The following is a 24096-nucleotide window of genomic DNA, read 5'->3' on the forward strand; positions in this document are numbered from 1 at the left end:
GTGAGTTTTCCGCAGGCGGTGGTGCTATTGACGTGGATCGAGCGGCACCGATGTGCAAGTGGGTTCATAGTAACGTACGTAAGCATCGCTTGCTCCTGTAGCTCAGCCAGCCATGGCTGCAGACACTCGTAGAGACTTTGCACGTTTTGTGATTTTTTGTAACTCGTAGAAATTGGTGCAGAATCATTAACTGACGGATGACTACGGTCTGCCGGCCGCGGTGGTCTAGAGGTTCTAGGCGCTCAGTCCGGAACCGCGAGACTGCTACGGTCGCAGGTTCGAATCCTGCCTCGGGCATGGATGTGTGTTATGTCCTTAGGTTAGTTAGGTTTAAGTTGTTCTAAGTTCTAGGGGACTGATGACCACACATGTTAAGTCCCATAGTGCTGAGAGCCATTTGAACCATTTGACTGCGGTCTACACCGAGAATTGATTTCATTTTACAGAATAGTAAGGTCAGTCGGTTCACATAAATCACGAGTGTTCTCACAAAGCTGCTGGCCATTAATACTATAAAGCCAGAATGGCATTAAATAACGAACACTTCGCCAACGAGCGTAAAAAGTATAGTAGGAAGAACAGATGGTCAAATTTGTGGGTGATTAGGGACATACAGAAAGCAATATTTAGTACATGAGCTGTCATAATCATTGGGTACAGAGATGAAATGATGGTAGGAAGACACATGTCGGGATTCATCAATTGTAGAGGCTAGCGAGTGCAGGCCTTCTAGTCACCTGACAACGTATCACATATCTTTCCAGTAGGTGAGGCATCAGGGAAAGGTTACGACCAAGGCAACAGCTGAAGCCTCTGTGTGAGACTGTCAGTACAGCACGGGCAACGTGCGATCTTATGTAATCCTATTGAAAGATAACGCCATGGAGACCTCAAAGATAGGGCACTGCCTTCGGCCTCAGAAAATCAGAAATGCTGGGTAGCTACAATTAAAGACTCATGGAGGCGGAAGTGGATGTAGATGAAGATGAAATGGAAGATATGATACTGCGTGAAGAGATTGACAGAGCACTGAAAGACCTAAACCGAAATAACGCCACGGGAGTAGACAACATTCCATTAGAACTACTGATAGCCTTGGGAGAGCCAGCCCTCACAAAACTCTACCATCTGGAGACCAAGAGGTATGAGACAGGCGAAATACCCTCAGACTTCAAGAAGAATATAATAATTCCAATCCCAAAAAAAGCACGTCTTGACAGATGTGAAAATTACCGAACTATCGGATTAATCAGCCACGGCAGCAAAATGCTAACACGAATTCTTTACAGACGAATGGAAAAACTTGTAGAAGCCAACCTCGGGGAAGATTAGTTTGGATTCCGAAGAAATGTTGTAACACGTAAGGCAATACTGACCTTACGACTTACCTTAGAAAATAGATTAAGGAAAGGCAAACCTACGTTTCTAGCATTTGTAGACTTAGAGAAAGCTTTTGACAATGTTGACTGGAATACCCTCTTTCAGATTATGAAGGTGGCAGGGGTAAAACACAGGGAGCGAAAGGCTATTTACAATTTGTACAGAAACCAGATGGCAGTTATAAGAGTCGAGGGGCATGAAAGGGAAGCAGTGGTTGGGAAGGGAGTGAGACACAGTTGTAGCCTCTCTCCGATGTTATTCAATCTGTATATTGAGCAAGCAGTAAAGGAAACAAAAGAAAAATTCGGAGTAGGAATTAAAATCAATGGAGAAGAAATAAAAACTCTGAGGTTCGCTGATGACATTGTAATTCTGTCAGAGACAGCAAAGGACTTGGAAGAGCAGCTGAACGGAGTGGACAGTGTCTTGAAAAGAGGATATAAGATGAACACCAACAAAAGCAAAACGAGAATAATGGAATGTAGTCGAATTAAATCGGGTGATGCTGAGGGTATTAGATTAGGACATGAGACGCTTAAAGTAGTAAATGAGTATTGCTATTTGGGGAGCAAAATAACTGATGATGCTCGAAGTAGAGAGGATATAAAACGTAGACTGGCAATGGCAAGGAAAGCAAGAAGAGAAATTTGTTAACCTCGAGTATAGATTTAAGTGTCAGGAAGTGTAGCCATGTCTGGAAGTGAAACATGGAGGATAAATAGTTTGGACAAGAAGAGAATAGAAGCTTTCGAAATGTGGTGCTACAGAAGAATGCTGAAGATTAGATGGGTAGATCACATAACTAATGAGGAGGTATTGAATAGAGTTAGGAAGAAGAGAAATTTGTGGAACCACCTTGACTAGGAGAAGGGATCGGTTGGTAGGACATGATATGAGGCATCACGGGATCACCAGTTTAGGATTGCAGGGCAACGTGGAGGGTAAAAATCGTAGAGGGAAACCATTTTTTTTTCTTTATTGTATTTCAATTCCCTATCGGGGCGGGCTGGCAGCAGCATATGCGCTGCTCTTCAGCCGAAAGACATAGAACAAAACAATAGAAGACATTTAAAAACAGCAGGAGAGAATAAGGTGAACATAGATATAAAAAAAGGGGGAACTTCATGGAAGGCAAGAGACAAAAAGCGGGGTGACTGTAAAATGGAGATAAAAAGCTGTTTAAAAGTTGCACACACAAAAAGCTACACACTGCGACGATTAAAAGAACACAAGGCACAGTATGACTGGAGCATAAAGGTATCGACGGATGGCGTAGCACATAACGTAACACTGACGGCGAACCTCAAGGCAGTACACAATTAAAATCACACCTCTTGACGCACAGGAGAAACAGCACTAAGCACAACACTGATGTGGCACACTGATGATGATCAATACAGATGATCTGCCAGGCGCTAGGAGATGAGGGAGACCTGAAGAAGGCAGGGAGGGGAAGAGATGGAGGAGATGAGCGGGGGCTGCGCTGAAGAGGGCCACGTAGGGAGGGATGTGGGAAGGAAAGAGGCAAGTATGGGGTCTCAGAGGAGGGGGGGATGGAGGAAAATCCGCTCTGGGAGAAGGAGGGAAGAGGAAAAAGGGGGCCCTGGGGAGGGGGGGGGAGCAAGGCCAGGTTACAGTTGGAAGGAAGGGTAGATGTCATGGCGAAGTTCGTCATCCGGGAGGGGGAGAGGGAGACCAAGAGATGAATACACTAAACAGATTCAGAAGGATGCAGTAGGTACGGGGAGATGAAGCAGCTTGCACAGACAGGATAGAGCAGCATGGACAGCTGCATCAAACCATTCTCAGGACTGAAGACCACAACAACAACAACAACTCATGGAGGCCGAGTGTGGACAGTATTATGCTATGGGAGGGAAACTTATTAGATAAGTTAATACGTAAATGTGAAGCCGATTTACGCTGGAATAAAAGTAGTTCTAATTCTGACCACAAGATGGAGATCTGGCGCTTTGTATGCAAGAGAGACGGACAGAAATGTTTCCATAAGTAATGTATTAGTAACGGGACATGGGTAGAGAAGTTCAAACAAGTGAGAAAGGCATAACGTTGATTTTATTAACCGCCGCTTACACAATTTGTTCAGTATGAGCACAAGAGATGCCGACGAAATGCTGCATCTGTAAAACGACCCTTTCTACAGTTGCTCGCGGCAGTTTCAGTGGAACATGAGCAACGTGTTTCTACACTAACGCGCCAAAGAAACTGGTATAGGCATGCATATTCAAATAAAAAGATATGTAAACAGGCACAATACGGCGCTACTGTCGCATCGCCTATGGGAAACATCATCTCCGAGGTAGCGATGAAGTGGGGATTTTCTGGTACGACCATTTCACGAGTGTATCGTCAATATCAGGAATCCGATAAAACATCAAATCACCGACATCGCTGCGGCCGGAAAAAGATCCTGCAAGAAAGCGGCAAACGACGACTGAAGAGAATCCTTCAGCGTGACAGAAAACCAACCTTTCCGTAAATTGCTGCAGATTTCAATGGTGAGCCATCAACAACTGTCAGAGTGCGAACCATTCAACGAAACATCATCGATATGGGCTTTCGGAGCAGATGGCCCACTCATGTACCATTGATGATTTGATGACTACACTGCACCAAGCTGTACCCTTCGCCTGGGCCCCTCAACACAGTCAATGAACTGCTGATGGCTGGAAACATGTTGCCTGGTCGGACAAGTCTCGTTTCAAATTGTATCGACCCGATGGATATGTACAGGTATGGAGACAACCGCATGATTCAGTGGGCGCTGCATGTTAGCAGGGGACTGTTGTAACTGGTGGAGTCTCTGTAATGGCGTGGGGCCTGTGCAGTTGAAGTGATACGGGACCGCTGAGATGTCTAGGTACGACTCTGACAAGTGACACCTGCGTAAGCATTCTGTCTGATCACCTGCATCCATTCAGGTCCATTGTGCATTCCGACGGACTTGGACAATTGTAGCAGGACAATGCGACAACACAAGCGTCCAGAATAGATACAGGTGGCTCCAGCAGCACTCTTATGAGTTTAAACACTTCTGCTGGCTACCGAACTCCCCAGACATGAACATTAATGAGCATATGTGAGTTGCCTTGCAACGTGCTGTTCAGGATTCATGGTGTCAATTCCCTCCATCACTGCTTCAGACGTTAGTCGAGTGCATGCGACGTCTTGTTGAGGCACTTTCGCGTGCTCGCGGTGGCCCTACACGATATCAGGCAGGTGTACCAGTTTCTTTGGCTCTTCAGTGTATGTGCTGACCTACGGATCAGGCAGAGACCGATCATGTCCCTGGTAAAGCTGTTCTTTTAGATATCCTCACAGCCAAGACTCACGTGGATTCAGATCAGATAATCTTGCAGACCTTGCTTGTGGAAAACCTCTGGAGATAACAAGTTCGTGGAAGATTGCGTTAATCAGATGTGTCACTGGGCAAGAGATGTGAGACTTTGCCCCATCTTGCATGAAAACAGTTGTTTCCACACAGCTGCCCTTTTCCAAAGCTGGAATCACATGCTGTCCGAGGAGGTCTCGAACACATACAAACGTCGCGGTAAAACTGGCAGGCCCTTTCAGTGTATTCTCTTTACAGAAAAACCGACCAAGAATAAAGGTTCTTGCGAATCAGTGGAAAAAAGGAGAGTGCAGTAGATCCTCGTGCACAAGAAGCACTTTAACACTACCCCAAATTCGGAAGTTTTGTGTATTGACTGCAGCCTGTAATGTAAAATGTGCCTGGCCAAGTGCCATTAACTTCAATGTCTACCAGAAACGGAAGAGCAGACACAGAACATTGCAACACATCATGAGGTTTCTGTTGCTCACCCTCTGGATATTGTAGGGGTACCAGTGCACAGCAGACCAAAAAATTTTCCATACTGTTGACAGTGGGACAGCCAATTCTGGTGACGCAGCACGAACACTAGTACTATCCAGGGCACGTGCTGCATGTTCAGTTACAGCAATAGCAACCTAGTCAATAACTTCCACCGCAATATGACGTCTTTCTCTTTCAGGTTCTACACCAACCTCACCTACGTTTTGGAATTTCATCGTAATCTTCTTTAAAACATTTAATGATACTGCCGGCCGGAGTGGCCGAGCGGTTAAAGGCGCTACAGTCTGGAACCGCACGACCGCTACGGTCGCAGCTTCGAATCCTGCCTCGGGCATGGATGTGTGTGATGTCCTTAGGTTAGTTAGGTTTAAGTAGTTCTAAGTTCTAGGGGACTTATGACCACAGCAGTTGAGTCCCATAGTGCTCAGAGCCATTTGAACCATTTAATGATACTGGACCTCACCTGAGACCTTTCGGTCAGCGACAGTTTCTCAATGCTGCTCTATAATTTGCTGCTGTTCACATAAAACATCTGCAGCAACCAAGCACGGTCGGTCTCATATAGCCATGCCATTCACTGCATTATGGCTTGTCAAACGAAAGCGTTGATGTCACACCGTCATAAAAACATTGTACAGTGCCAGATTTGTCTAATTTTTTCACAGTGTAAATCGGTTTCACTTTATGCACTAGCATGTCCACCAAGTTTCACTGCCAAGCGATAATTGCAGCCCACACTCGGTCTCTGTGAGTAGCTGCACTTTAATCATAACACCGCACACTGCTTCCCAGAATACAGCCTATGTAAACCAGAGGAAATTGTGTTGAGTGCTCAGTGGCATGCCATACCACTATGCTGATGCTGGGTCTGTGTGATGATGACGAATGCAGTTCTCGGAGCTTGTATGTACATAAGTCCAACATGACGTTGATGCAGAACCAGGATGTAATGTCATACCTGTGTCAAATACTGTCGTTGGACGCGCCACTGTCAGCGCAGCTTTCTCGACGGAAGCTGCAACAACGGTTGACCTACTGACAGTCCTTGATGTTTCAGATGTGGTCGCTCTGTCCCTGTCGATACTCGCATTGCTGCAATCAAGTTCATTTCCTGACTCGCGGTAGGTGACGTAGCTGTCAGAACCTGCCTAGCAAAGTGAATATCATGTCACATGGGGCCAACGATATTCCGCATGACGTTGTATACGGCCCTCCTGAATCCACCAGGTGCGCATTTCTAAGGCACTCGTGTGGTACCGGCTATCAGGAGCTACAGAACGATGAAACAGAGCTTCCACAGCGGCGACAGCCACTGTCTCTCCTTACGCAAGGAACTGCATAATCATCTTACAAACAATAGTGATATGCCATATCTGAATACTAAACCCACTGCTTATTCTTTCCTTGTAGACTGAATGTAAATGGCATTACGTCTTACGGTATATTAATAATTTTTACTTATGGACCGTCTGACAGCAACTGAATAAAACACAATTTTAGTGCCATACGCGTTTCGCCTTTATTTTCTGCAAGGCATCATCAGTGGCAGACTGCGTTGACAATTTCTTACATATTACGCTCCTGTTGCACTTTTGGTGTTGTTCTTCTTCTTATGAATGCCAATTTGCGGTTTTTTCCCACACTCCACAGCATTATGAACTGAACGCTTGTTTCAATGCAATGTTTAATATGTAAGAAATTGTCAACGCAACCTGCCACTGATGATGCCTTGCAGAAAATAAAGGCGAAACGCGTATGGCACTAAAATTGTGTTTTATTCAGTTGCTGTCAGACGGCCCATAAGTAAAAATTATCAATATACCGTAATATTACACGCAAATGAGGAAGACAGGACTACAAAAGATGAAGATGGCATTACGTCTATTTACTTTGTACGAATGCGTTGAGATTCTACTAGTTTTCATATCCAGGGATGTGGTTTACTTCACAACAATTTGACGTTTCTTACAATATTATTCATGATCATGTAATTTTAATAGTCACCAGCATATATCGGACACTGGAAGTACATGTTTGCATGTTTGGATAAACCCCTGTAAGAAACCTAAGAAATTTTCTAATACTGAGTCAGCTCACTGCTGCTCTCCACCTGCTTGTTGTACACGTTTGGCAGCGGCCGTTTACCTGGCTATGACGCAGTGCGCGGCGGTGAGCAGCCAGCGCTCATTCAGGACGTTGGCGCCGCAGTAGTGGCTGCCGTTCACGTGCAGCGACGCCAGCGCCGGGAACTCGTGGTCCTCCGCCGGCTCGCCGCTCACGATGCGGCCACCGTGTCCGGACACTGTAACAACAGACCGGAGTGTCACTGCAGGCTGGGAGACGTTTCTGTGACTAAGTCACCCTGTTTCCTTCTTTTGGATTTTTTCTATTTTCCATTCTGGTGCTGGACGCCAGTATTTCTTCGCTATGAGCATGACTCAGATATGGGGCGTGGTGTGTCGAGTCATAAATCTTCTATGACGCAGATTTCATATTTTTATCGACCTAAAAAAGACTCCACCCTGAACATTCGGCGATTTGTGTAACAGGATACCAGTAGAGTTTGCCGTAATACCAACCAATGAACATGCTATCTATTAATCATAAGAGTAGAATGTCTCTCATAAAGTGGGTACAGTTGTCTTTCCAAATACAAAATCTGCTATCATACTAATGGTGGCTTGGGTCTTCATATGTCCTTCAGGAACACGTTGTTTATGTTAGCTGCCAGATCACTTTTATATTACAACCTACTGTCTTGTAGTAATAAAGTCATGGAATATTAAATCACTGGCTGGTAAAACGTTTTGGAAGATTATAACACTAATGTTAAAGACTAACAGTTGCGAGATACCACGAAATCGTAAATCTGGTGCCAAAAGACCTTTCAGAAAAGAAACGCTCATTACAGGAAGAGTGGCTTCAACACCAAATTCCTTCGTATACACAAATGATTGCTTAGCCTCATTATGGATTCAGTCACTCTCATAGTTCTGTTCGGTTACTTAGACACAAAATAGTGACAGTTTACAATTTCATTATTGCAATTATTTAGTCTTCAGGTGTACAGTCGTGGACAAAACGAGCGAGACCCCTCGCCTTTTCGTTATGCTGATCCGCATAGCTTTAAAGTCTGCTACACAGCATAACAGGCAAGGCGACGAAGTGCTACTAACATACTATGTACAGGCGTGAAATTGAAGAACTATCCGCATTTTGTCGGACTGTTTTCAATCACGTGTAAGACTATAATGCTGATTAGTGTGTTAAACACAACCCGTAAATATAAGATATAAATGAAAGAAGAAACGCTAATTAGTATGATCTGTACTAATAAAAATGAATTTCAGCTTATCGATATAACATAACTGTTTTAGTAAGACAAAGTACCCCAGATCGTTACGAATTAGGAAAATGTTACGCGCATTCGGCTGCGAAACGGTCTGTGTCAAAGTTCAGACCAGTCATACTGGATTACCGTTTCTCACCTACCACGAAAGTGTGCAAATTTAGCAATGCGTGAAGATTCATAACGAAATTCAGTTAGAAATCATTCAGTGCCACACTGAAGTCAATTCAGTTATTGACGGAAGCGGAAAAAGTGGGCAGTAACAAGTATGAAAGTTTCATATTGACATCCAAAGGGCGCCGGTACAGAATAAAGGTAACAATAAAACGTATTGGGGGTGCGAGAATTTCTTAAAATTGCTTTACTGATAGTCTATCTGGCCTCCATCAAGATTAGAACCGAAAACAAACCAGACCTCCCTTGCAGCAGCAAACACCTTTCACTACACTAGCAGACAACCCAGGCAAACAGTCCTCTATTATTACCCCAGACATGAATAAGGCGGCAATTTCGTGATGAAAATGGCAAAATGGTGCAGTTTCCGTTGCGTGGGGCTTTCTGGACTGAAAACAGTCTAACAAAGTTTGGATAGTTTTTCAATTTCACGCCTGCGCATGGTATGTTGGTAGCACTTGGTCGCCTTGCATGTTATGCTGTGTAGCAGACTTTAAAGCCGTGTGGATCAGCATAACGAAAAGGCGAGGGGTCTCGCTCGTTTTGTCCACGACTGTACAAGCATTGAGAGATGCAACTAGTCTAAGTAGGTATGTGTATAGTGCCGCGATAAACATAGAAAGCCAAGTTACCTAAAGCTGTAGCCCCAAAGAGGCAGCAGACCAGCAGCAAGTTCCTCATGTTTGTGAAATCCATTGACTGAATCAGTGTCTCCAGCGTTTTCAATTTATACTTAGCAACATCCGCCTTGTTTGGCACTTAACAGATCTAATCTATTAATTTACCCGTAATCTTACTGATAAAATACGTTACAGCGATCACATTTTTGATCCTTATCTCTTACTGCGTATGTCACCTAAGTTTTTACAGCAGCACCTAAGAACTATCATTGGAATACTCTACAGAAGACAGTAATATACTCTTCAAGTATCCCCATATCACCTACGACTGCGATACAGTTCCCTTCGACTGTTGTCTGATTTTTTGAGAACTTAATTAGATACCTGGTACTGAAATTCAGGATCACAATAAAGATTTTATTTTCACAGGAAGCTGGCTAGGACTTCTGGCAATAACGCGAGTACGTAAACGTTTAATACTTGAGACACAATCGATTTTTATTTTACGCTATTCGGAAAATTTGTTATTTCAGATTTAAAATAAAGTTAAATCGTCACGAGTAGAAATATGTGTTACACAGGGCAGTTTTCCCACTGGGTCTCCAAGCAGGGAAGAGGGGTCACTTTCTGTGCTTACAATGACTTTCTAGGTATGTCGTAGTACTGCGAACCGCCAGAGTGGCTATAGTTTGAAATATTTGTTAACGATGTTTGCATGAAATATTCTACTTGCGCAATAAGATCATCATCTTCATCATCAGCCAAATAAGTCACTTGGTGATGTGGCCTCTCTGAGACGACGTGCAACAATGTGTCCTAGCAGCTTCATCCATTTCTACCGATCTTTAGCTTCTCGATGCCAATCAAATCCAGCTGTCGTTCGTCTTTGTTCCATCTGTATGGTGGTCTTCCTTTCTGTGCTTTCGGTTAACGTAACATTTGTTTTGGTCATCTGGCATTTTTCTACGAGTGACATGACTAGCTCACAGCCATTTCAAAGTATATATATACACATTCCTTTGCGTTACTTATATTTGTTGTATGTCTGACGTCTACTAGTTTCTTTCTGTGTTTCTTTATGTAACCCAACACTTAGTTTCCATAGCACTTTGACTACTGTCAGTTATTTTAAAAATGAACACATTTAATGTCCATGTCCCATAGTCATAGTTACTAATGGTAGGACAAATTGGACAAAAAATGAACACATTTAATGTCCACGTCCACTAGTCATACTTCACTAATGGTAGTATAAATTGGTCAAAAACTGATTTCCTTAGTTCGGTAATTGTGATGCTCCTAAATTCGTTTATTTCTGTTTTGTGAACACTTTCCTTGTAGGCAAAGGGTGTTCCTTAGGGATCCTGTATGTTTCAAGTGACAACGATAAGGCCAGCACATGAAATAAAATGGTATCTAGATTTATTGAAGACTTTACGTGTCGTAATCCACATTTACAATATATCCACTACTATCTTCTGCAACAGCCATCATCTGTGAACATTCCCATTAGATTAGTTCACGTTTGTTCACGTCCGTCCAGGGTGAACCAGAGCTCCACCGACAAAATATCGAAGATTTTTCAGAAATCCTTTCGAAATATTTCAGTATAAGGGTCTCAAGACGTCCGTTAGCTCGTTGAAAAGTAAGAATGTGTAATTTATTCATTTAGTTACACCAGTTGCCGTAGGTATGGCTTTGCAATACACATTATCTGCGACTGATTGCTGCCTGGTCATCCGCTAGTCACAACATGGACGAAAATTTGTATTGACTCATAGTAACGGATGGTGATTAATGGAGGTTGTGAGGAGAAATAAAAGAACGATAGCTACAAAAGACGCTGCGAACCTGAATGTAGAACTGGCGAACCCGGTCAGCACCAAAACAACCAGAATAGAGCTCCATAAGCGAGCTGTAGTTCAAAACCACTCATCAGTGATGCAAATTCCCATCAGGAAAACGGTGTGTCAAAGCTATAAAACCCGGACTATAGAGCTATGGAAGAGCGTCGTTTGGTTGCATGAGTCACGCTGTTCACAACTTGTGGCCGAGTTTATGTCCCAAGAGGACAGCCATATGGTAGTATTCCATGGGCGCCGTGATTACTCTGCAAGGTCGCATTACTGCGAAGAATAAAGTGAGCATTTTCGCTATAAGGTCCATCCCATGGTGCAATGCTTGTTCCCTAATGGTGATGTTATCTTCCAGGGAGACGCGTCACAGTTCGCGTCGCCCAGGACTGGTTTTGTGAGCACGAGAATCGAGGATGAACTGTTGCATTTTCCTCGGCCACCACAATCACAACATCTCAATATTATTGAGCCATTGTGCTGTACTTTGAAGAGAGGGTTGCATTGCTGCTATCCTCCTCTATCTTTGTTACCTGAACTTGCCCGTATTTTTCAGGAAGAAATATATGAGATTCACATGGAAACCATGCAGGACCTGTATTTATCCGTCACGAGGAGACTGGAAGTGGCTTTCAATGTGAATGTGTTTCCTGAGCCATATTAAGCCTGGTAACGTGTTGTGTGTTGGTGTTTCTATATTCTTATCCCCCCCCTCCCCCCCCCCCCCCCCCCGTTGTTGCAAGAACAGCAACGCACGCACGAAGTGCATAACAGCCAATTATTTATCAGTCAATCTACCATCACTGTTAATGTACAACTAACACTACCGTACAAACAACCCCGAGACAGAACCTGGAAGTTCTGAAAGAAAGCTGAGAGACAGTGTAATGGAGCATTCTTATTATCAACCACAGTTACGGAGAAAGAATGGAACAAGAGTGGTACCGAGATCCACAGCGCATACCTTAGACATTTACAATGTTGTGCAGTTATGTTCCGCGCAGTATTGTGATGGTCCAATTCCGTCACGGCACCGAGCCTTTTAACACCGGCCAAGAGCGCCATGCTGCTGCTCATTGCACTGCGAACCGTCGTTTTCGAGCTTAAAATATGTGGGAATCAAAGCCCCAAGGGAAGAGGTGGTTGCATTGTTGCCATTTATGCTACCGTCTTAGGTATTTTCGAGTCGATTCTGGGCTGCGGTTAGTCTGAAAATGTTCTGCTCGGCCACCCACAAGAAAACCGCGTGATCCCAACGCGGTCCTGACGTCCACAACATAGGTGTCAAAACAAGGGGTGAAACGTAGGGTTGTGACGACCTCGCCATTGCATGACGCGTCTACGGCAGCATTGCGTAGGCTTTTGGTAAAATTGGGTGTCAACGTGATATTTTTAACCCACTTTACAGCTCACACGAAAATCCGGGCTGTGGCGTTTTTTTTTTTTTTTTTTTTTTTTTTACTTGTCAATACATTGCTATTTGAAGCGTGGCCGAGCCCGTTGGTGATGCTGCAGGTCGCCACGCTTTTGCATCATTAACAGAGGAACGTTGTAGGCAACTTTGAGCCAAATTTCAAACTTACGTGTCGTAATGGGTGACAATTACAGAGTTTCGAAAAAGTGCTAATTCAATTTGTTGCACAGTGTAGCTTAATTTGCATGTAATTTTACATAACAAAAAAGCGTAATTTCATAACAATGTAAAAGCTCTGATGCCAAAAGTAAATATCGTAAACAAAACAGGGTAATTCCATAACAGCACATAAGCTGTGATGTCACAAGTGAATATCGTCAACAAAGCAGAGTAACTGTGTCAACTTCATTGAATTGTCTACGCTTCAGAGCGCCCAGGTTTAACCTCTTGCATGTGTGTAAACAGGTTAATTTACATGTAATTTCACGTAACTAACCGTGTAATTTCATAACAGTTAATAAGCTCTGATACCACAAGTAAATATCATATACAAAACTGCGTTGTCTTAACTTCACGCAGTTGTTAAAACCTTCGGAGCCCCCAGGTACTGAGTTCAATCCTTTCCATGTGTGTAAATACCTTAATTTGCATGAAATTTCACGTAATGAAACAGTGCAACTTCATAACAGCGTTTAAGCTTTGATGCCAAAGTAAAAATCCCAAACAAAACAGCATAATAGTCTCAGTTGCATGCAATTGTACCAACAACTCTAAGCTTCACTGCTTTGAGGTCACTGGCATGTGTGTGTAACAGCGTGCATTGGCTTAAGCTCAGGAATCTTCAAGGCTGCCTGTCACCTCAAACTGCTATCTAGAGGCATGTAAACCTTGCAGTAAGAACATAGTATCAGTCCAGTTCAAAAATGTTTAACAGTATGCACATGTTAATGGCATGTGGTTCTAATTGAGTGAGTGTTGGTATAGCACTACATTATGAATGTGAGTAACATTAGAACTCAATAACGATCAATGTAGTACTGAAGTACGGTTTATGGAGATGGAGAGAAGTGAGTTGTAAAGACAGTTGAAGTACTTCAGTGATTTGCTGACAGGAATATTTTAAAAACAGTGTTATGAATGGAATAAGAGGAAAAATCAAAACTCCGAAATGTTCTCAGATATAGCAACTGCAAGGAAAAACAGAACTGTTTCTTAAAGCCCTAAAGGAGATAGTGTATAGGAAGAAAATCAATTACTTATAATAATTCGAGAAAATAACTTCTCTGTCCTTGTCAATTTCCTGGATGGGGAAAGAAATACGTGAGTCAGATGTAGATTTAAACTGTATGTTGAAGATTAAACTGTACATTTTTAAAACTACGCTACACAATGTAAAGAAAGAATTACTCCTGTGTATAAATATAGACATGCAGAAATTAGCTGAAATTTTATACAAGGATGTTTATGGAGTTCCACCATAATGGAGGATAGGACGAGCAACTTCGGTATGAAATATTTTTATTTTTGCCAGTATCCATCTCAGTTGCGAAAGTAGTCATGTCTTTGTGGCGACTCAATTCGGACCACTACGTCCATTTTCAAGCCATAACCTTCAAAGTAAGTGTAATCATACAGTCAACCGATGTACATGTGACTAACAAATGCTCATATTCAATGTTAGAAATCATAATCTTAGACTTCATTTGAGTATATAACGTGATTTCCTTTCAGCTTATAATGAATTCGACTCTGTAAACGATGAAAGTCTATATGAATGCAGCTTGCCGCTAACTTGGTGTAATGTTTTGTCTGTACAGAAGTGTATCTGTCGCCTTTATCGCTCTTTCACCCTCACACATAAATCGGTACAATAAAGTCAGGGCTTCGTGTTTTCTTATTAGGCTGATCCGTGAAAAGACAGACAAACAATTATGCTAATGGAGGATTATGAGTAATTTCTCGAATTTCATTGGCTCTCTCTCTCTCTCTGTCCTTTATCTGTGTACAGTTTAACTATATTATTTACGTGAAATCAGCCTAGTAGAATCTCTGGTGGAGCCCTTCGTCTTAATGTTCAGCGGCTGGCTTGCTGGAAAAGATCTTTACATTTGTTATTATTATTAAGCGCTGCATTCAGTTGGGAAAATCGATCGTTTGAACAATTCGTTCAGTTTACGACAGATCTAAAATTTCAGATGTGGACGAAGCCTTTTTGGACGATTTATAAAAACTCAGAGATTGCAGGCTCTCTTCGTCACAGCTGAAACTTCCCAATTAATTACAGGGCCCAGACAATCATCAGTGATTCAGACAGAGAACTCATTCATCATTCACTCTAGAATAAAATGGTCACAAACCTTATTTCTGAGGAAAATTGTATATTGAATCCATTTCCGTACATGTTCCGTTTTGTGTTGGTTCCAAGTCTCATGCAATTTGCTTTTACAGGTTTTTTCTTTCTCTTTACCTATCACGCTAGCGGCACAAACTTTCCTAGCTCGCTTTAGCGCGAAGAAGAGTAAAGAAATCTCCGTTAGCAATCCGACATCTTCCAACCGATACTTCCGAAGTTGTTCGTCTCTCTCTCTATAATAACCATGGAGCATACATTTCTGTACCTCTGTTGTTCCAAAGAATAAACGTACTAGAAAAATACCTTGGCGTCGACGAGCTGTCGGCGCATATATTACTAGAAAATCTGATCAGATACTTTTCAAACGTAAATACATGTGGATGATTTGGTTGACCATTATTAATTATTGCGTGGTAGAGGGTAATTTTCCGTGGGGAGATTACAAGCTGAACGCATCGTTCCCTACCCTGCCAAAAATGTTAAGGAAGTCTTATATTTATGAAGAAATACGTGGTTGAGCATTAAAAGTTGTTGCCTAATTTTAATTAAATTATATGAAAATTAAGATATCTGCACGTGCCAGTGTTGAAATCTAGCCCTTCGGGTTCCAGAGCATAGGTATTATTGCGAAATAACTTGTGACATCATATGACCTTGGGTTCTTTTATTATTAGATTGCGTGACACTTGCTTTGACAGTGGAGGGCAATTGCTTAAAAGCGAAAGTAAGTTATAGTAGGATGTGACCTCGAGGAGCAGATGAAATTTCTCCACCCACTTGCTAGCATCTGTCTGCGTCATTCAATGCACAGCCGGTGGAATGCCAAGGAAAATTAACCCACTGGGAAACATTTTCAGACAAAGACTTCCAGTTTTACTGTGTACTACAGCAGAGTGACTCGTGTATTTGCATGCATAAGCTTTACGAGATGAACTTTAAGTAATGTTTTGGGTGCCTGGTTCAAACTGTACTTCAGTGTCGCAGTGCGCTCTGGCTTTGGATGTGTTTTTCACTATGATGTTTAGTTCTTTGCCAGATGCTTAAAGAGTTTTAGTAAATCGCTGCCACTGTGTCTAAGAATCAGTCCAATGTTGATGGTTCCTGTATATAATATTGCCAGGTTATAGATTTACAGAACTCTGTTGTTCCAAAGAATAAACGTACTAGAAAAATACCTTGGCGTCGATGAGCTGTCGGCGCATATATTACTAGAAAATCTGATCAGATACTTTTCAAACGTAAATACATGTGGATGATTTGGTTGACCATTATTAATTATTGCGTGGTAGAGGGTAATTTTCCGTGGGGAGATTACAAGCTGAACGCATCGTTCCCTACCCTGCCAAAAATGTTAAGGAAGTCTTATATTTATGAAGAAATACGTGGTTGAGCATTAAAAGTTGTTGCCTAATTTTAATTAAATTATATGAAAATTAAGATATCTGCACGTGCCAGTGATGAAATCTAGCCCTTCGGGTTCCAGAGCATAGGTATTATTGCGAAATAACTTGTGACATCATATGACCTTGGGTTCTTTTATTATTAGATTGCGTGACACTTGCTTTGACAGTGGAGGGCAATTGCTTAAAAGCGAAAGTAAGTTATAGTAGGATGTGACCTCGAGGAGCAGATGAAATTTCTCCACCCACTTGCTAGCATCTGTCTGCGTCATTCAATGCACAGCCGGTGGAATGCCAAGGAAAATTAACCCACTGGGAAACATTTTCAGACAAAGACTTCCAGTTTTACTGTGTACTACAGCAGAGTGACTCGTGTATTTGCATGCATAAGCTTTACGAGATGAACTTTAAGTAATGTTTTGGTTGCCTGGTTCAAACTGTACTTCAGTGTCGCAGTGCGCTCTGGCTTTGGAAGTGTTTTTCACTATGATGATTAGTTCTTTGCCAGATGCTTAAAGAGTTTTAGTAAATCGCTGCCACTGTGTCTAAGAATCAGTCCAATGTTGATGGTTCCTGTATATAATATTGCCAGGTTATAGATTTACAGAACTCTGTTGTTCCAAAGAATAAACGTACTAGAAAAATACCTTGGCGTCGACGAGCTGTCGGCGCATATATTACTAGAAAATCTGATCAGATACTTTTCAAACGTAAATACATGTGGATGATTTGGTTGACCATTATTAATTATTGCGTGGTAGAGGGTAATTTTCCGTGGGGAGATTACAAGCTGAACGCATCGTTCCCTACCCTGCCAAAAATGTTAAGGAAGTCTTATATTTATGAAGAAATACGTGGTTGAGCATTAAAAGTTGTTGCCTAATTTTAATTAAATTATATGAAAATTAAGATATCTGCACGTGCCAGTGATGAAATCTAGCCCTTCGGGTTCCAGAGCATAGGTATTATTGCGAAATAACTTGTGACATCATATGACCTTGGGTTCTTTTATTATTAGATTGCGTGACACTTGCTTTGACAGTGGAGGGCAATTGCTTAAAAGCGAAAGTAAGTTATAGTAGGATGTGACCTCGAGGAGCAGATGAAATTTCTCCGCCCACTTGCTAGCATCTGTCTGCGTCATTCAATGCACAGCCGGTGGAATGCCAAGGAAAATTAACCCACTGGGAAACATTTTCAGACAAAGACTTCCAGTTTTACTGTGTACTACAGCAGAGTGACTCGTGTATTTGCATGCATAAGCTTTACGAGATGAACTTTAAGTAATGTTTTGGGTGCCTGGTTCAAACTGTCCTTCAGTGTCGCAGTGCGCTCTGGCTTTGGATGTGTTTTTCACTATGATGATTAGTTCTTTGCCAGATGCTTAAAGAGTTTTAGTAAATCGCTGCCACTGTGTCTAAGAATCAGTCCAATGTTGATGGTTCCTGTATATAATATTGCCAGGTTATAGATTTACAGAACTCTGTTGTTCCAAAGAATAAACGTACTAGAAAAATACCTTGGCGTCGACGAGCTGTCGGCGCATATATTACTAGAAAATCTGATCAGATACTTTTCAAACGTAAATACATGTGGATGATTTGGTTGACCATTATTAATTATTGCGTGGTAGAGGGTAATTTTCCGTGGGGAGATTACAAGCTGAACGCATCGTTCCCTACCCTGCCAGAAATGTTAAGGAAGTCTTATATTTATGAAGAAATACGTGGTTGAGCATTAAAAGTTGTTGCCTAATTTTAATTAAATTATATGAAAATTAAGATATCTGCACGTGCCAGTGTTGAAATCTAGCCCTTCGGGTTCCAGAGCATAGGTATTATTGCGAAATAACTTGTGACATCATATGACCTAGGGTTCTTTTATTATTAGATTGCGTGACACTTGCTTTGACAGTGGAGGGCAATTGCTTAAAAGCGAAAGTAAGTTATAGTAGGATGTGACCTCGAGGAGCAGATGAAATTTCTCCGCCCACTTGCTAGCATCTGTCTGCGTCATTCAATGCACAGCCGGTGGAATGCCAAGGAAAATTAACCCACTGGGAAACATTTTCAGACAAAGACTTCCAGTTTTACTGTGTACTACAGCAGAGTGACTCGTGTATTTGCATGCATAAGCTTTACGAGATGAACTTTAAGTAATGTTTTGGGTGCCTGGTTCAAACTGTCCTTCAGTGTCGCAGTGCGCTCTGGCTTTGGATGTGTTTTTCACTATGATGATTAGTTCTTTGCCAGATGCTTAAAGAGTTTTAGTAAATCGCTGCCACTGTGTCTAAGAATCAGTCCAATGTTGATGGTTCCTGTATATAATATTGCCAGGTTATAGATTTACAGAACTCTGTTGTTCCAAAGAATAAACGTACTAGAAAAATACCTTGGCGTCGACGAGCTGTCGGCGCATATATTACTAGAAAATCTGATCAGATACTTTTCAAACGTAAATACATGTGGATGATTTGGTTGACCATTATTAATTATTGCGTGGTAGAGGGTAATTTTCCGTGGGGAGATTACAAGCTGAACGCATCGTTCCCTACCCTGCCAAAAATGTTAAGGAAGTCTTATATTTATGAAGAAATACGTGGTTGAGCATTAAAAGTTGTTGCCTAATTTTAATTAAATTATATGAAAATTAAGATATCTGCACGTGCCAGTGTTGAAATCTAGCCCTTCTGGTTCCAGAGCATAGGTATTATTGCGAAATAACTTGTGCCATCATATGACCTTGGGTTCTTTTATTATTAGATTGCGTGACACTTGCTTTGACAGTGGAGGGCAATTGCTTAAAAGCGAAAGTAAGTTATAGTAGGATGTGACCTCAAGGAGCAGATGAAATTTCTCCGCCCACTTGCTAGCATCTGTCTGCGTCATTCAATGCACAGCCGGTGGAATGCCAAGGAAAATTAACCCACTGGGAAACATTTTCAGACAAAGACTTCCAGTTTTACTGTGTACTACAGCAGAGTGACTCGTGTATTTGCATGCATAAGCTTTACGAGATGAACTTTAAGTAATGTTTTGGGTGCCTGGTTCAAACTGTCCTTCAGTGTCGCAGTGCGCTCTGGCTTTGGATGTGTTTTTCACTATGATGATTAGTTCTTTGCCAGATGCTTAAAGAGTTTTAGTAAATCGCTGCCACTGTGTCTAAGAATCAGTCCAATGTTGATGGTTCCTGTATATAATATTGCCAGGTTATAGATTTACAGAACTCTGTTGTTCCAAAGAATAAACGTACTAGAAAAATACCTTGGCGTCGACGAGCTGTCGGCGCATATATTACTAGAAAATCTGATCAGATACTTTTCAAACGTAAATACATGTGGATGATTTGGTTGACCATTATTAATTATTGCGTGGTAGAGGGTAATTTTCCGTGGGGAGATTACAAGCTGAACGCATCGTTCCCTACCCTGCCAAAAATGTTAAGGAAGTCTTATATTTATGAAGAAATACGTGGTTGAGCATTAAAAGTTGTTGCCTAATTTTAATTAAATTATATGAAAATTAAGATATCTGCACGTGCCAGTGTTGAAATCTAGCCCTTCGGGTTCCAGAGCATAGGTATTATTGCGAAATAACTTGTGCCATCATATGACCTTGGGTTCTTTTATTATTAGATTGCGTGACACTTGCTTTGACAGTGGAGGGCAATTGCTTAAAAGCGAAAGTAAGTTATAGTAGGATGTGACCTCAAGGAGCAGATGAAATTTCTCCGCCCACTTGCTAGCATCTGTCTGCGTCATTCAATGCACAGCCGGTGGAATGCCAAGGAAAATTAACCCACTGGGAAACATTTTCAGACAAAGACTTCCAGTTTTACTGTGTACTACAGCAGAGTGACTCGTGTATTTGCATGCATAAGCTTTACGAGATGAACTTTAAGTAATGTTTTGGGTGCCTGGTTCAAACTGTCCTTCAGTGTCGCAGTGCGCTCTGGCTTTGGATGTGTTTTTCACTATGATGATTAGTTCTTTGCCAGATGCTTAAAGAGTTTTAGTAAATCGCTGCCACTGTGTCTAAGAATCAGTCCAATGTTGATGGTTCCTGTATATAATATTGCCAGGTTATAGATTTACAGAACTCTGTTGTTCCAAAGAATAAACGTACTAGAAAAATACCTTGGCGTCGACGAGCTGTCGGCGCATATATTACTAGAAAATCTGATCAGATACTTTTCAAACGTAAATACATGTGGATGATTTGGTTGACCATTATTAATTATTGCGTGGTAGAGGGTAATTTTCCGTGGGGAGATTACAAGCTGAACGCATCGTTCCCTACCCTGCCAAAAATGTTAAGGAAGTCTTATATTTATGAAGAAATACGTGGTTGAGCATTAAAAGTTGTTGCCTAATTTTAATTAAATTATATGAAAATTAAGATATCTGCACGTGCCAGTGTTGAAATCTAGCCCTTCGGGTTCCAGAGCATAGGTATTATTGCGAAATAACTTGTGACATCATATGACCTTGGGTTCTTTTATTATTAGATTGCGTGACACTTGCTTTGACAGTGGAGGGCAATTGCTTAAAAGCGAAAGTAAGTTATAGTAGGATGTGACCTCAAGGAGCAGATGAAATTTCTCCGCCCACTTGCTAGCATCTGTCTGCGTCATTCAATGCACAGCCGGTGGAATGCCAAGGAAAATTAACCCACTGGGAAACATTTTCAGACAAAGACTTCCAGTTTTACTGTGTACTACAGCAGAGTGACTCGTGTATTTGCATGCATAAGCTTTACGAGATGAACTTTAAGTAATGTTTTGGGTGCCTGGTTCAAACTGTCCTTCAGTGTCGCAGTGCGCTCTGGCTTTGGATGTGTTTTTCACTATGATGATTAGTTCTTTGCCAGATGCTTAAAGAGTTTTAGTAAATCGCTGCCACTGTGTCTAAGAATCAGTCCAATGTTGATGGTTCCTGTATATAATATTGCCAGGTTATAGATTTACAGAACTCTGTTGTTCCAAAGAATAAACGTACTAGAAAAATACCTTGGCGTCGACGAGCTGTCGGCGCATATATTACTAGAAAATCTGATCAGATACTTTTCAAACGTAAATACATGTGGATGATTTGGTTGACCATTATTAATTATTGCGTGGTAGAGGGTAATTTTCCGTGGGGAGATTACAAGCTGAACGCATCGTTCCCTACCCTGCCAGAAATGTTAAGGAAGTCTTATATTTATGAAGAAATACGTGGTTGAGCATTAAAAGTTGTTGCCTAATTTTAATTAAATTATATGAAAATTAAGATATCTGCACGTGCCAGTGTTGAAATCTAGCCCTTCGGGTTCCAGAGCATAGGTATTATTGCGAAATAACTTGTGACATCATATGACCTAGGGTTCTTTTATTATTAGATTGCGTGACACTTGCTTTGACAGTGGAGGGCAATTGCTTAAAAGCGAAAGTAAGTTATAGTAGGATGTGACCTCGAGGAGCAGATGAAATTTCTCCGCCCACTTGCTAACATCTGTCTGCGTCATTCAATGCACAGCCGGTGGAATGCCAAGGAAAACTAACCCACTGGGAAACATTTTCAGACAAAGACTTCCAGTTTTACTGTGTACTACAGCAGAGTGACTCGTGTATTTGCATGCATAAGCTTTACGAGATGAACTTTAAGTAATGTTTTGGTTGCCTGGTTCAAACTGTCCTTCAGTGTCGCAGTGCGCTCTGGCTTTGGATGTGTTTTTCACTATGATGATTAGTTCTTTGCCAGATGCTTAAAGAGTTTTAGTAAATCGCTGCCACTGTGTCTAAGAATCAGTCCAATGTTGATGGTTCCTGTATATAATATTGCCAGGTTATAGATTTACAGAACTGTTCCAGAATTCCCAAAGATTTTCTTATTGCATGTTTTCATACATTCCTGTTTTGTACGTTTTATCCGTTTCCATGTTTTGTGATTTTTTTCCAAATGTAGGTACCACGTATGACCATTTAGCACCTGAGATTGCCAGTGACAGCCAGTAGGCACGTCTACTCTTGTGACAGGAGCACATCGTTGTTGTAAATTGGCTGCATTAACCCACGTTGTTACAAAGGGCTTTAAGTGTTAGTGCAGTAGGTGATTAACTCTCATGTATTTGTTGTAAGCCTCTTGGTACTGAACTTGTATAGACATTAGTTCTTGGTACAGCAGTGACCTCGAAACAATTTTGATTTGGGGAGATATTTTTGTCACTGGCACGTAACACTCTCAGCTCTTCACTGTCTTACCTCTACTGAATTAGTCACTAAAATGTCCAAAACATTATAAAGCATATGGAGAAAAGATAACTTTGGTTTAAAAGAGGGTCATCAAAGTCAGAAACCTATTAATGTGCCTATAGAATACAAAGGAAAGCTGTCAGATATTATAACCGCAAAAACATCGAAAAAATTCGTTCAGCTGCAGGCTTCCACGCAAGAAAAACGTAGACTGTAACATAGAATAATTAAATCAAATCCTAAAATTATTGCATAAGGTGTGTATAAAATTAAACGCAACGACTGTTGTAAATGATATCTGGTCAGTGTGACAGAACTATTGACACCCATTTTCTTTTAAAACAAACATATTTCACTAAAAAAAAAAAGATACCGTTTAGAGACCGTCTAAACTAAACACTTGGTAGGACCAGCTGTAGCTACCATCTAGATCGCTAAAGGCTGTACCCCTCTTTAGCTAGAGATGACAGTCGCAAATACACCACCACACTCCTTTCTTTGGCTTTCTTACTGTGAACAGAGTCAGTGTACTAAGTTTCATGATTATTCTTAATATTTCCTATTGAGCACTATCTGCTTATTTTTTAATTATGAAGTTAAACAGCAACTATTAGTTAAACTAAAGTTCAAGTGGGACATAATAAAGAAATAGGCCTTGGTTGAATTTGAGGCTCCAACGAAAATACAGTATATTCGTGTTTCCTTGCACAGTGCCTGGACACATGAAGCCTTCGTAGAATTCCTCTTACTATACACTGGGCATGGTCTTGAATAAAAAGATTATTTTGAGCGACTGCCACTTTGTCACGAAAACAATAATGCATCACTTCAACTGTTAGCTTCTTCACCCACTAACTTCACGGTCTGTATTTGACAATATGGTGCTGATAATGTCAGAAAACTCTGCTTACCTTACTTTATAAAGAAATGCTGATTCTAATCTGTGACATGAAAAACAATCAGACAACCGAATTTCGTTATTAATTACGTTATTAAGGCTACTTAAATTATATTTTAATAGCTGAAGGCAATTGTTTTAAGATTCATATATCACAGAAGGTGATGTAAGGTTCGTCTTTTGGATAATGGTCATGAATACCTTTAGACTGGTAAAGAAGAAAATACAACTACAATAACATTTTGTATCGTCTCTTTAGAATATTATACCTAGGTAAGTGACAATAATCGATTATGAAGTGGAAATAGACAAGAATAAGTCAAGAAGAAGAAGAAGTAGGTAGATGTGGGCTCTCAAGCCATTTTAAAATTAATTTTATAATACATAAACAAACAGTAAGTGGAAAACATTAGCAGCGTGGAATCGATACATTGACAACTGATAAAACTTCTCTGGGTGGCAGTTGCTCAATGCAAAGATATCGCTGTCACCAAGTGTGAATTCCTAATGGTTTCACTTGCCAGAAGTTGAGAACTACGAAATTGTTGTTCAACTCCAGTACTTCCTG

At 41.2% G+C, this 24096-nt stretch overlaps 1 protein-coding gene across 1 annotated transcript in view; it reads right to left on the reverse strand.

The window, feature by feature from the left end:
• LOC126433003 (trypsin-3-like) overlaps nucleotides 1-9440 on the reverse strand; it is a 40786-nt gene extending 31346 nt beyond the window's left edge. The window contains exons 1-2 of the mRNA XM_050090445.1: nucleotides 9392-9440; nucleotides 7382-7538 (exon numbers count right to left, since the gene is read on the reverse strand). Coding sequence (XP_049946402.1) covers nucleotides 7382-7538; nucleotides 9392-9440 — 206 coding nt within the window. The remainder of the gene's footprint in view (nucleotides 1-7381; nucleotides 7539-9391) is intronic.
• Between the last annotated feature and the right edge of the window lie 14656 nt (nucleotides 9441-24096).

This window comes from Schistocerca serialis, chromosome 1 (genome assembly GCF_023864345.2).
Source record: "Schistocerca serialis cubense isolate TAMUIC-IGC-003099 chromosome 1, iqSchSeri2.2, whole genome shotgun sequence".
NCBI lineage: Eukaryota > Metazoa > Arthropoda > Insecta > Orthoptera > Acrididae > Schistocerca > Schistocerca serialis.